Source organism: Lycium ferocissimum, unplaced genomic scaffold, assembly GCF_029784015.1.
Source record: "Lycium ferocissimum isolate CSIRO_LF1 unplaced genomic scaffold, AGI_CSIRO_Lferr_CH_V1 ctg16489, whole genome shotgun sequence".
NCBI classification, from domain to species: Eukaryota; Viridiplantae; Streptophyta; class Magnoliopsida; order Solanales; family Solanaceae; genus Lycium; species Lycium ferocissimum.
The window spans coordinates 1-14,488 of NW_026716628.1; the positions used below are offsets into that span (position 1 = coordinate 1).

General features: G+C 37.0%; 3 protein-coding genes across 7 annotated transcripts; all 3 read left to right on the top strand.

Annotated features, from left to right (window-relative positions):
- The first annotated feature begins 854 nt into the window (after positions 1 to 854).
- Positions 855 to 5,692, top strand: LOC132042597 (transcription factor bHLH90). Of its 5 annotated transcripts, XM_059433121.1 has the most exons (9): positions 901 to 1,364; positions 1,485 to 1,670; positions 1,789 to 1,867; positions 1,989 to 2,069; positions 2,294 to 2,845; positions 2,927 to 3,151; positions 3,295 to 3,471; positions 4,040 to 4,072; positions 5,536 to 5,692. In XM_059433121.1, exons 1-9 carry the CDS (start codon positions 1,273 to 1,275, stop codon positions 5,560 to 5,562), a joined length of 1,452 nt encoding a protein of 483 aa, XP_059289104.1. In that variant the 5' UTR covers positions 901 to 1,272; the 3' UTR covers positions 5,563 to 5,692. The 5 variants fall into 5 exon arrangements, with proteins under 5 accessions (XP_059289105.1, XP_059289104.1, XP_059289103.1 ...); XM_059433122.1 differs by lacking the exon at positions 5,536 to 5,692 and having other exon boundaries at positions 855 to 1,010; positions 4,040 to 4,436; XM_059433120.1 differs by lacking the exon at positions 5,536 to 5,692 and having other exon boundaries at positions 3,301 to 3,471; positions 4,040 to 4,435.
- Positions 5,693 to 9,354: 3,662 nt separating this feature from the next.
- LOC132042598 (uncharacterized) lies at positions 9,355 to 12,414 on the top strand. The gene is made up of 5 exons (XM_059433124.1): positions 9,355 to 10,821; positions 10,939 to 10,988; positions 11,085 to 11,089; positions 11,383 to 11,694; positions 11,963 to 12,414. Exons 1-5 carry the CDS (start codon positions 9,355 to 9,357, stop codon positions 12,412 to 12,414), a joined length of 2,286 nt encoding a protein of 761 aa, XP_059289107.1.
- A 426-nt stretch (positions 12,415 to 12,840) lies between these two features.
- On the top strand, positions 12,841 to 13,227 carry LOC132042596 (uncharacterized mitochondrial protein AtMg00810-like). Its single transcript, XM_059433117.1, has one exon. It carries the CDS (start codon positions 12,841 to 12,843, stop codon positions 13,225 to 13,227), a length of 387 nt encoding a protein of 128 aa, XP_059289100.1.
- The last annotated feature ends 1,261 nt before the right edge of the window (positions 13,228 to 14,488 follow it).

A 14,488-nucleotide genomic window follows, 5' to 3' on the forward strand; every position in this document is an offset into this window, starting at 1 on the left:
ATATTTAGTGCTTTCTTCTTCTTATTTTTTACATGCATGTTAGTTAGTAGAGGTTTTTTACGCCTAAATAGGATTAGTAAGGTAAGGCCTAGCCTCCTTACTTGTACTTTTTCTTTGCGTTTCACTTTTATTATATAAATAAAAAATTAACCCTAGGCACCTCGCCTAGTTGATTTGCTTTAAAAAATAAAAAAATAAAATAAAAAAGGAGGGAGTAAAACCATTTTAAATTTTGTCACATTAATTAACTAAACTATGTGAAACATCCCAGTAAATGATCGAAAGATCAAATTTCGGCGTCGGATTAAGACACGTCTCTAGCCATTTTGAAATTTACATGTAAAAAAAAAAAAAAGAAAAAAAAAAGAAAAAAAGAGAAAAGATTATCTAACTACTTTTATAACGTAAACGTTTCTTTTATTTTTTCTTGGTTCCATTCAATTAAATGTCTTAATTCATTTGTGTTTTTATTTAAACACGAAAGTCAAGTTTTTACAAGGTACAATATTTTCCCTAACGTGAAACTTATCGGAGTAACACTACAGCAAGTGATACGTCATAACTGAGGTAGATAATCTGACCTTCTGTTATTTTGTATATTTTGAATAATTTACACGCACTTCAGTTAATTTAACATGACAAAAAATAATTTTATTACTTTGTAATTGTAATGGGTTAAAGTTTCGTAACTATACTTGAAATTAAACCGCATGTGTTTAAGTGCCTGTTTGAATGGGCTTATAACTTGGCGTAATTCTAACTTATAATTTTCTGACTTATTTTTATTATTTTGACTTAAAATAAGTGATTTAAAACATTCTTTTTAATTTTACTCAAACACTTCAAAAGTGCTTAAAACTATTTTGGCTTAAAAGTATGCAAATCTTCTGAGCAGTGTCATTTGATATATGTTAAAAAGGGGGAAAAAAACTGTTTTCACTTCAAAATATTCTAAAAATCACAATGCAACTGATTCTGGCAAAGTGGAATTCCTTTTATCAGCATAGCAGGTTTGTCTTCTCTACAGTCTTCAGTCAACATTTACCCAAACGTACTATTGTGTAGGTTACAGAAGCCACTGACAAAGATTATGTGCTGATTATTGGATACCCCCTTCTCACAAAATTAGTTACAACTGTCGTTTGGCTAAAAAAAAATAAAAAACACACAGCCACTATAAGAGAAACCATTCTGGGCTAAGCTTACTACCTTGTTTTAATATTCAAAGTTCAAGAATTGGGAATAAAAGAAAATACCAAGTTACTATTAGTCATGGAAAGAGCATTGGAATGGTTAAGGCCACTTGTTGATTCCAAGAATTGGGAATATTGTGTTGTTTGGAAGTTGGGTGATGACCCTTCAAGGTAATAAAAGTTTAAAGTCTTTTTACATTCTTGAAAATTGAAATGGTTGCAAATTTTGTCCATATGGTGTTTGAGTGTATGTGTGTGTGTTTTGACTAATTAAGTGTTTATGGTGTATAGGTTTATAGAATGGATGGGATGTTGCTGTTGTGGAGCTAATGGAGTTGATTTCAATGTGAAGAAAGAAAATGGTGGAAAGCAGAAATTTACTACTCTGTGTAAAGATAGCCAAAAGCAGCACCCTATTAGAACAAAGGCTTGTGAGGCTTTGGCTCATTTTCCTCTTTCTATTTCCCTTTATGCAGGGTATGTTTTCTATTCTTGATATATTTGTACTTCCATTTCATTTATTGCTGGTTTATTTCAAGCTACATTACTATAAATGGCATTAATATAAAACTAACTTAAAGATATGTAAAAACAGGATTCAGGGAGAGGTTGTAACATCAAATGAACCAAAATGGATTAATCATGCTGAGATTTCCAATTCAAATTTGTCACATGTGAGTACAACTCTGATTTTTCTTTTCATTTATTTGTGCCTAAGAATAGAAAGTTGAAGTTTTACTGTACTCTCGAGATTACTTTAATAGATGTTTTAAATTGAATTCTTCGACTCTTTAGTACCCTTGGCAGGAACTAAAGGGTACCTTGGCGTTGATCCCAGTTGCTGGTGGACTGGTTGAGCTGTACAATTCAAAACTGGTAATAATGATTCTCTACTGGGTTTTATAGTTAATGTAAGATGTGAGTCTGATAAGGTTAGAGAAGTTGTTTGTTAAGTATATAATATTAGAACGGAGAAACAGATTCATATAGCCTACCCCAACTAATTTTGGGTTGATACGTGGTTAATTAATCGATTGGCTGTACAATATGCACCAAACTGAAAGTATAATTATTCATCTTACATTACTTGCTTTGAACAGATATATAAAGATCAAAAGACGATTGATTTCGTTATCAATCGCTTCAAACTTGGTTCAGGAGAAGCCAATAGTTCCACTGCAACGAAAGAAGATCAAGCTCATGATTCCTTTCCCTATGAGAAATTGAACTTTTGTGCTCCTCCCCTGCAATATACTACAAGTTTTCCTTCAAGTGCACCTCATATTTCTCAAGTATCTGAATTTAGTCCTAATCCTAGCATTCAAGGATCATCCACTGGTTCCATTCCTTCAAATGAACTTACCTTGTGTCATTCACCTTCTGACCATTTATCGAGAAATGTACCTTTAAGCCAATCTATTGAAGGTTATTTTGAGCACACAGAGCTTCAGTGCAGTGGAAACTTGTCAAGAATGGAAGGCACTGGTTGGAAGCAAGAAAACTATATGATTGCAGGAGATATCTTCGCAGTGGGCAAGAAAAGACAGAAAGGACCTTATCAGTCGAAGAATCTTGTCACGGAGAGAAAACGAAGGAACAGAATTAAAGATGGTCTTTTTTCTCTTCGAGCTCTAGTTCCCAACATCTCTAAGGTTGCTAATTAAGCTACTTATTTTATATTTAAGCATCTATGTGGTTCAAAGTTTGACAGATCCTTGTTGGATTTCTTTCAGATGGACAAAGTTGCAATACTTGGAGATGCAATCGACTATATAAATGAATTGCAAGAAAAAGTGAAGTTATATGAGGCTGAACCCAATGAAATAGAAGCAGAAATTACCAGCAATGGAACTACTGAAGTGGTTCTATCGGACATGAGTGAAATGTCAAAAGTTACTGGACCAACAAATGAGAAAAAACAAATTTCAATTAATACAACTGAAAGGGCAAGAATTGAGGTGCTGGAAGTTGCTAGATTTCTTAATTCCATTTGTTTCTCTGATTGCTAGATTTTCTGTCTGTCTCCTTATATTGCTTTAGATTTAAAATTACTATTCATGTTGCCTTCGAGTCTTCTTGATATTTTGCATTGTTGATGAAGAGGCAGGTAGAAATGAACCAAATTGGTGCAAGAGAGTTTCTGTTGAAGGTCTCTGGATCACATAAACCAGGAGGATTTACTCAGTTGATGGAGGCTATGAATTACTTAGGACTTGATGTAGTAAATGTGAGTTTTACCACTTCCGGAGGAGAGATCTTGTGCATTTTCGTAGCAGAGGTAAAATTCACTTCTCATAAATTGTTGAAATAGAATCTACCAGAAATGAAACAGATTCTAAAGCCTTAGATCTCCGTTGATGCTAGCTCTTTTGATCCTTCAAAAATGTTGTTGGACTCATGACAGATCCGCCCAAAAATGCATAATATTTGGGGGTTCGGACACGAGTGTGGTGAAGTTCTTGGAGGATCGGAGCAACATAGCTCATTATTGTGTGATTTGACTTCCCGCTTTGTCTATCATGTCTTTTTTACCTTAAACATATACTTCATGCTTGATTTGTTAGCAATTAAGCCACACTTCACGTTTGATTTGTACGCCATTTTCATGTTATCGATGTATTTCAACCAATTATAACATGTTACTCGGTTACCCTCTTTTCCAAATTACGAGGGTTATCATAAACCATATAGTTACGTTGGTTTTAAAGTAACCCCATAATGTAGATGTTCTTTGCACTGTCACCGTACAACAACTGAAACTCCTAAGAAAATAATAGGATTGAGGTTCCTTCCATGGAGAAATTGATGTTTCCCATGGCATGCTGACATCTATTTGCTTCTTGCAGGCAAATGTGGACGGAGTTCTTGATGCTCAGAAGGTGAGATCCTCACTAATTGAACTGACAAGTTGAACATATATATGTTTTGTTGAGCCATATATAAACTGCTTAGTATGTCAATCATTTGAATTATTATAGCTACTTAGCTTGTGGAGATCAATCATTTGACTATGTATAAAGATAGAGGATGATCTCAACTTGTGAACTAATGTGAATTGGATTTTAAGAGTCTTCAGGTATGCAAACATGTGAACACATTTTGATATTGGAAGAAAAAATCTCGCGTTTATATAAATGAAATGAATATGTAATATGTGTTTTCACATAGTTATATTAATGCATATTTTCATCTAAATTTCGCACTTAACCACCATTATTAATATATTTTAGCATAAACACATCGTCCATCGATTTAATTTAATTTCATTGTGATTTAAGTCATTGTTATTCCAGTTCTCAAGACCATTAGCATTTTTTTAATGTGCAATCTCTTTAAAACTAAATTAAAGTCTTGCTTCTAGTAAGTAAACAAATAAAATTGAGGTATAAACTTAAAACATCTAAAAGAAGACAACCTTTTTGTTTGACATTTGTATTTCTTTTGACATTCAGGAATGTGTGGTAAGGAAAACTTAAACAAAACTTGCTTCCGAAGTAAGCACGATCAGCGAATAGGTTCTTTTGGATTGCTTCACTAATAAGAAGTTACTTGCACATGATGTTTACGCCAAAACTAATATATGCATGATGTGTTTACACATATAATTCTCAAATTTTACTCCGGTTAATTGATAGTATATATTTTCACCTTATTATATCACTTAATCAAACTAAGTTGATATGATTTAGTGAAACAATGGGTTCGAAAATGACTTTTAATATTATAGGAATAATTACATAATACAACTCTAGTATCATATACTTTCAACAAGCTAATACATAAGTTTACAAATTCGCACACTATAATTCATCACTAAAATAGTATTCGTGGATATTGTTATTTATTTGTAGTTACTTGCTAACACTTAACTATTAAATTAACAAGTTTCATATCACGTGAACACACAAAATGAACAATATCGAGAAAAAAAGATTTGAAAAGAACAATTGGACAATTGAATAATGAACACCTAGCAAAATTTAAGACATGAATTTCTTTTTATATGGAAATTAAAATTTCGTCAAAAATTAATCTTATGGCTTTCTAGTGAATGATTTGCGATATCAATATTGAGGGAATCAAGGTTTAGTAGCCATTTATTATTTTAATCATGAAAAAAACTTGACTAAACCTTAATTCTGCAAAGAAAGAGTGGTTTGACTCCCCAACTATATTAATTAATATGCAAAAATTATGTTCACAACTTTTGCATATTGAGTGTGATATTCGGCTAAAAAGTCTATATATATTTCAAGTATTATCGCCTCATATCTTGATTATAATTGTGCGGTTTATGTGTTATTGGAACGTTTTGAGCTTATTACGTGTTTTACGTGTGTAGGAAGTGCTTTGGACTGGAACGAGCTGAAGAGGGGAATTAATTGGCAAGAGATTGATGCAAGAAAAATTTGAAGCATGCTGACAAACCCAGGGGACATCCACATGCTCGCATGGCGGCTAGACTAGCCTGCCAAGGATGTTGGAAGCGTTGCAAAACAGTTAAGTCCTGCAAAACCTATTGTTATATCCCGTATTTTGTACATTGGGACAATCCAAGCTAACCGCGAGAAGTTAAGGACAAGGCTATTTTCCGGTTTTGTTTTAATGCACAAGTTGCTTGTAAGTATGATTGGTATGGAATATTAAGGAAAAGTTGGGGTTAAAAGTGGATTATGGAAAACTTATATTCATGAAACAAAAAGGGCCAAGTGGCCGTGCACTATGGTGTGGGCCATAGGCCACATGGATGCCTAATATATGTAGTCAAAAGATGACTAATAAATCATATTCTTCATCTTCCACACTTAGAAAATTGTAGAAACTTGGAGAACAAAAAGAAGAAGGCCATTCGGCCATGGCTAGCAAAAATTGAAGTCCAAAAATCTTCATCAAAAAAATATTTTCTCCTAGCAATTCAACCAATTGGAAGGTCCTCTTTAACGTGAGATAGTTGTTGGAGCAAGCAAACCATTCGTTTTATCATTTGCAAACCCTAGCTAAGTTGTGAAGTTGAGTGGTAAAGGTAAGGTTTAATCCTCTTTTTCATATGTTATGGATGGTTTGTACATGTTGTAGTGTGTAGAAATGAATGAAAATTATGAAGTTGGCATGTTAGGGTGGTGGCCGAATATGGCCTCCCTTGTATGGCAAGGAATGAATTAATTTTATGTGGTATTTTGGTTGTTGTTGTTATGGATTTTATGATGATAATGAAAGTTTAATGATTCAAGTTGAAGTTGAAATCGTTGTTGGGCTGTTTTTGAAGCTAATGTAATCCTACTATAGTTTCTTGCATTTATAAGAATAATGTTGCTAATGTGCGGATTGTTGGTGTAGTTCATGAGTTTGGAAGAAAGAAATGTGTTATTGTTGTTCATGTTGAGTTGGGAAGGTTTCGGGTGGAGTGATGGTTTGGTTAGGATGTTTTGAATATTGTGCGGATTGTTTGAGGTGTTCTTGAATCTTGTTTGAATGACCTTGGATTAGTACTTGAACATGTGAGCGTTGATGTTGGTTTGAATGTATGTAGTTGAATTGAATATAATTGGAATGTTGTCGAATTATGCAGAAAGGAGTTACTAACGTTAGAATGCGTTTTGAATTAATTATTGATGTTGTTAGTATGGTTGTTGGTATTGTTGTTGATGATTTTGGCCGAGTTGAATTCTCGGGGTTGTTGAATTTATAGGGGAAATGCTGCCCAAATTTCTGTAGAATAAGCGCTAGTTTGGAATTGAATCCCTAAGTATCTATAGCTAATGTTTGGTTTATAATGATGTGGATGTAGATCTTGGGAAGCCCGAGACTTAGGTTTGGATTAGCTTTGAGAGCGGACGAGGTATGTAAAGCCTAACCTTTCTTTCTTTTGGCATGTCTTAGAGGTAAGTAGGCTATGATACGAGCCTCGGGGTAATTCCATTCTTAAGATCCGAGCTTGTATACGATTCTTATTCGCTCCTTAAAGTTGACTCTCTTAATGTAGTCGAACTAAGGTCCTTATGTTTTATATGATTGGATTTCAAAAGTTACATAGAGAATTTTGTTCTTAAAAGATTCCGTAACTACGAACGACCGTAACTTTCATAGACGAGCTCGGATCGCCTCGAAATGTTCGCAGGAGATTCTATAATGAATAATATCTTCAACTTTCATAGGCGGGCTCGGATTGGCTTGATACTTGTCCGTGGGATCCCGAGACTTTTCTATGTTTGGTTCTAACGACTTTCTGAAAGAACTTAATGTGACTATCGTCTTAACCCTCGAGCGTCGATTACTTACTTATCTATTGAGTCTATAATGATGATTTTTATGCATATGGTTACTCACGGATCTGCTCGTGCATCTTGTTGTTATATCTTTCACCGAGTCCTGGGCCGGTTATGTTGTCGTGCGCACTATGTTATATTCCGGAGTATGATGTGTTATGGTCCGCCGAGCCCCTCGCTAGAGGGCCGGGTACCGTATATATTTTGGTGTTATGATGTGTTATGGTGTTATGATGTGTTATGGAGATATGTCGGGTTACGGAGATATGAAATCTTCTGGAGTATGATGTGTATGGCGCCAAATGACGGGGTGGCGACCATGTTCTCTAAGCCCCATGCATGATTTGTGTCTTAAAGTAAATATTTTGGTATTCTGCATATTGTACTTACTTACTGTACCTCTTGTTCTGGTTATGATTCTGTTTACTGTATTTCATGCTTACATACTCAGTACACATTTCGTACTGACCCCCTTTTTTCGGGGGCTGCGTTTCATGCCCGCAGGTACAGACGCCCACCTTGGTGATCCGCCAGCTTAGGACACCTATTCGCTATATTTGGAGCGCTCCTTTCTTCCGAGCCTATATTTTGGTACATACTCTTCCGTTGTATATGCATATGTCTATTCAGGGGTACGGCGGGGCCCTGTCCCGTCATATGATTCTGTTGTTATTCTTAGAGGTCTGTAGACATATACGTGGGTAGTGCATATTCTTTGTTCAGTTGGGTTCGCATGATTTATGTTTTGGGCGGTCCCATTCGCCGTGGCAGCCTTGTCGGCTTGCGTTTGTATATATTTTGGGACGCTGTGCTATATGATAGCCTTGCTGGCTTCTGTGATATATATTTGTATATGCGACACTTTGGAAATGACGTCTGATCTTTGTATACGTATAAGTTGTTTGTATGCCGATTCTGATTAATGAGTGTGTATGAGTGCCCAGCTCGGGCACTAGTCACGGCCTACGGGGTTGGGTCGTGACACCTATAACGAGCAGAATTGAAGTTTTGGGCGAGGAGGTGCTCGTCAACCTCCTCGCGTCGCGAGCTACTAGAAGAGCGACTCCATTTTTTTGTGTCCGATTTTGGTTTGGCAAGGGAGACCTCCTACATACCTTAGGTCATATATAAACCCCAAGAAACATCTTTTGAATGGTGACACAATACTTTCGGAAGCAAGAAACGCAAGGAATGGAAGTGAGGGGAATTTGATAGAGTACACAATGCATGAATTAGGCTAAATTGTATTTACATTGTTTGGGCTACTTTTGTATTGGGCCCTATTTTATATCTGCACACTTTGGGACCTGGCCCATGTCCGGATATTTTCCTTGTTTGTTCCGTGTAAGTACAAATAGAACAATGAGTTCCATTATCTAATAACAGGTTCATTTTTCCTATTTACAAAATATCTCACACTCTTTTTCTCTCTCTTCGTTCTTAACCGACCCAATTTCTAGGGTTTCAATTCAATCGAAATTATCACAATTAGTCCAAATCAGTGTGTTAACATGGTATCAGAGCAAAGATCTAGTTGATCTTTGATAGTTTTTCCGCATTTTTTCTTTCGATTCGATCTCAGTTGTTCGTTTTCTTCCTTCAATTGTGGCAATTTGGAGTTTCTTTGGTGAAATTAGGGTTTCAAGTTGATTTTTTTTATTAGAAAAAGCTCTAATCCTTCGAGTTTGTGAAGGATATACGGTAAATTCGTTCCTTTTTTCTCTATATTTGTGTCCGTAAGCTCGAATTTGGGGAAATTTATGTGCCCTAGCTAGTTGTATTCACGTTTTCAATGTAATCGCAACATTTGAAATTTCATTGTGAACATAGTTTCTAGGGTTTCCTTGCTTGTTTGAAGAATTTTGCTGTAGTTGAATAATTGTACTTTCGGAAATATGGCACCAGAACAGTCTCAATCACAAACTACTGTGCTTGCTACTACTTCTGATAATATTAGCACTAGTTTTACAATAGATGCTTCCCATCCTTTGTATGTGCACCCTTCAGACAATCCGGGTATTATGTTGGTGCCAACTCCTTTCTCTGGGTTTGGTTATAACTCCAGGAAAAGGAATGTGCTTATTGCTTTGTCTGCTAAGAATAAAGCTAGTCTAGTTAATGGTAGAATATCCAAGCCTAGTGAAGACTCTCATTTATATGATTACTGGGTAAGAAGAAATGATATGGTGTTTGCCTGGTTGAGCAATTCTTTGTCCAAAGATATAGCTGAGAGTGTTCTTTATTGTAACACTGCAAGAGACATTTGGAAAGACATAGAAGAGAGGTATGGTCAGTCCAATGCCAGTAGGTATTACCAAATCCAAAGGGAAATTGCTGAAGTTTCCCAAGGTGATTCAGATATTGCTAGTTACTTTACCAGGCTTAGGAGACTTTGGGATGAACTTAGGACTGCCTCTTTTGGCCCAGAATGCACTTGTGGGGCAGAACCACAATGCAATGCGGGACAAAGACTTATCAAGTTCCTCACTAGGCTTAATGACTTTTATTCAAATGTGAGGAGCAATATCCTCATGATCACTCCTGTCCCAACCTTAGGGAAGGCATATTCAATGCTCCTTCATGATGAGAAACAAAGAGAAATACAATCACCAAGACCCCTTTTCCTTTCAGATTCAACTTCCTTCATTTCCAAAGTTAGTCCTAGTACATATGGTTCAACCTCTGGGAAGGCTGTCCTTAATTCTTATGCTCCAACTTCTGGGAAGCCTGGTCCTAGCTCTTATGCTTCTAGTTCTGGGGGTGTTTCTGGTATATATGCCTCAACTTCTGGGACTAAGTCTTACAGTCAAAGGGTTAATTTTGATCATAGAAAGCCAGAGCTAGTGTGCAAGTACTGCAAGTGGCATGGTCATTCAGTAGAGAAATGCTATAGGTTACATGGGTTCCCTGCTGACTTCAAGTTCACAAAGAACAAGAAGAGTGCAGCTTGTGTTCAAGTCAATGATGGTCAGCTGACACCATCAGCTTCATCTGATAGCTTTTCATCCTCATTCTCTCCTGCTCATGGTTTCTCAAGGGAACAATACAGTCACCTCATGAAACTCTTCTACCAGTCTCAAATCCCTGATTCTACCACAAATACTGCAGATGATTCTGCTGCTATGGCTGCCTTTGCAGGTATGGTTTGTAGTTTTGCTACTTACACTGTGGCTTTAACTTGTTTATCTAAGTTGAAGGATAATAGTTGGATCATAGATTCCGTAGCTACAAACCATATGACACCACACAAAGATCTTCTTCACAATATAAAACCACTTCTCTTCCCTTATCTTGTCACCCTTCCTAATGGTTACAAAGTCAAGGTCAATTGCACTGGCTCCTTATTATTGTGCAGTGACCTTGTACTATGTAATGTCCTACTTATTCCTTCCTTCCAAATCAATTTAATCTCTGTTCTTCAACTTGTTGATAAGTTTAGTTGTTCTGTATTTTTTAACAATGCTCTTTGTTCCATACAGGTCCCTTCTATGAAGAGGCCCTTGGAAGTTGGTAGAGCAGCAAATGGGTTGTATGTTTTCTAATCTCATTCTACAAGTTCCTTATCCATCCCTCATGCTGTAAATACCATATCTGCTGTTAATGCTAGTACTTCTTGTGATTACAGTGCTTGTACCACTTCTTGTAATCATGTTTCTTCAATGAATAAAGCAGATTTGTTTTGGCACCAAAGATTAGGACACATGCCATTTCATAGAATGAAGTCTATTTCCTACTTGTCAGATAAAATTTCTAATAAGCAATTTTTATATGTCCTGATTGTCCTTTGGCAAGACAACAAAGATTCCCATTTTTTGATAGTTCAATTAAGACTAATCGTTGCTTTCAATTAATTCACATTTACCTATGGGGTCCATATAACACAAGAACTTATAATGGGTTAAAGTACTTTCTGACCATTGTAGATGATTACTCTAGAGTTACATGGACACATCTCCTATCTTGTAAGAGCAATGCCTTCAATACCATTAAAGCTTTTATTTCCATGATCAAAACTCATTTTAATGCCACTGTCCAAACAATTAGATCTGACAATGCTTTTGAGCTTGGGTCAAGCACAGAGGCTTCTTCTTTCTTCTCTGATTCTGGTATAATCCACCAGACCACCATCCCTCACACTCCACAGCAAAATGGAGTTGTTGAGAGGAAACATAAGCACTTGTTAGAAACCTCGAGAGCTCTCCTCTTTCAGTCTAAACTTCCTACCAAGTACTGGGGTGAGTGTGTCCTTACAGCCACATATCTTATCAACAAATTCCCTTCATTTGTTTTAAACAACATTTCCCCTTATGAAAAACTTCATGGACATTCTCCTCCTTATTTCAACCTAAGAACCTTTGGTTGCCTCTGTTATACAACTGTCACACAAGTACATAGAGATAAGTTTCAGCCTAGGGCTACATCTTGTGTCTTTCTAGGTTACCCAATTGGGAAGAAAGGATACAAACTTCTCAATCTAAACACACACTGTGTCTTTTATTCTAGGGATGTTGTGTTTCATGAACATGTTTTTTCCATACCACTCCTCTTCCCCTGCTTCTTCCTTTCCAGCCTTCTCTTCTGATTTTGTAGATAATCCTTCTCATCTCTCTTCTTCTTCTCCTCCTTCACTCTCCTCTTCTCCTTCACCCACATCACCATCTGTACCTCCAACTTCACCCTCCACACAACCACCTTCATCCTCTCCACCATCTCCTTCTATTCCGGTTCTTCCTCCAACTTCTGTTCCTACAAGGGCTTCTTCCAGACATAAAACTACTCCCAAGTACCTTCATGATTTCATTTGTTCTTCAGTTTCCCCTACTGTCCCTATTGATCCTACTTTTTCCTCATCTGAGTTGCACATACATGAGACACAATACTACCAACAGGCTGCCTCCAACCCTGACTGGCAGGCTGCTATGGACCTAGAATTCAAGGCACTTGATGCAAATTAGACCTGGGATATTATCCCTCTACCCCCTGGCAAGAAAGCTATACCTTGCAAATGGGTTTACAAAATCAAACAAAAATCTGATGGCACTATTGAGAGATTCAAAGCTAGGTTGGTTGTTAGAGGTGATTCTTAGAAAGAGGGGGTGGATTATACTGAAACTTTCAGGCCTGTTGTGAAAATGACCACCATCAAATGCCTTCTCACTGTTGCCATTAAGAATAACTGGGTTGTCCACCAACTAGATGTCAACAATGCCTTCCTTCATGGTGATCTCCATGAGGAAGTTTACATGAAAATTCCCCAAGGTTTGTCTGTTCTGTCCAACAATTCTGATCCTCCTTTAGCTTGTCAATTAAAGAAATCCCTCTATGGACTTAAACAAGCTTCAAGGCAATGGTTTTCCAAGTTATCTTAATCTCTTCTAACTATGGGCTACACTGCTAGCAAGAATGACAGTTCACTTTTTTCCAAGATGTCTTCCTCCTTATCTTTATTGCTAGCTGTGTATGTTGATGATATTCTCCTGGAGGGAGATGATGATTATGAAATTTCTGCCCTCAAGAACTTCTTGGATGCTCAGTTTAAAATTAAAGATCTTGGTTGTGTCCACTACTTTCTTTGTCTTGAAGTGCCCAAAGTTCCTCTTAGGTATGTGGTCAATCAACACAAGTACACACAGGATCTCCTTTCAGAATTCCATTGTGCTGATGCCAAGCCTGCTTTGACTCCCCTTGATCCTCATCTGAAACTGTCTGTTGATTCAGGGGATCCCATGTTGATCCTTCCTTGTATAGAAGACTTATTGGGAAGTTGAACTTTCTCCAACATACTAGACCTGACATTTCCTTTGCTGTGCAACATCTCAGCTAGTTCTTAGTCACCCCTAGGGTGCCACATATGGTTGCTAGGCTTCATGTTTTGAGATATCTACTTAATGACCCAGCACAGGGCATTTTACTTTCTGGTGCTGCTGACTTTACCTTTCAGGCCTATGCTGATTCTGATTGGGCCACTTGTCCCACCTCAAGGAAATCTGTTACTAGTTTCTACATTGTTCTTGGTGGTTCACCCATCTCATGGAAGTCTAAAAATCAGCCTACCATTTCCTTGTCTTCAGCTGAAGCTGAATATAAAGCTTTGAGGAAAGTAGTTGCTGAGATTGTATGGTTGGTCAGATTATTGGGTGAAATGGGTTTGTCTATTTCCTCTCCTGTTCCTGTCTTTTGCGATAGTCAGGCTGCTCTCCACATTGCTCGCAATCCTATCTTCCATGGGCGTACTAAACATGTAGAGGTAGATTGCCACTTTGTCCGAGATGTTCTACATTCTGGGTTAATTTCACTTCACCATATTCCTACGGCTGCGCAGCTTGCTGATTTACTCACCAAGGCCTTAACTAGTGTACCTCACCACAGGTTGTTGTCCAAGTTGGGTGTTTACTCTCCCTCCAGGTTTGGGGGGGGGGGGTGATAGAGTACTCAGTGCATGAATTAGGCTGAATTGGATTTACATTGTTTGGGCTACTTTTGTATTAGGCCCAATTTTATTTCTGCACACTTGGGACCCGGCCTATGTCAGGATATTTTCTTTCTTTATTCTATGTAAGTACAAATAGAACAATGAGTTCCATTATCTAATTAACAAGTTCATTTTTCCTATTTACAAAATATCTCACACTCTTTTTCTCTCTCTTCGTTCTTAACCGACCCAATTTCTAGGGTTTTAATTCAATCGAAATTATCACAATTAGTCCAAATCAGTGTGTTAACAGAATTCGACTCAAAGTTTCAATTTCTTCCATTCTTTACTTGTTCGTTATGAGAATCCATGCTATGTTATTAAACAATATTATGAGTAGCTAGAATTCTTATCTAGGATCTTGATGGAACCATTTGTTGGATAAATTCTTGTTCGTGGTTAATTATATTAGAGTTGGTCTTCTTTTTCTCTATTTGTTCAACCACATGTTTACTGTAGTTAATTGAAGGGCCCTCGACTAACGATGCCACTATATCTTGCTTTACGTGAAAAAGATTGTGAGATTAGGTTTTGGTTGAACAACATCACTTCTAAGC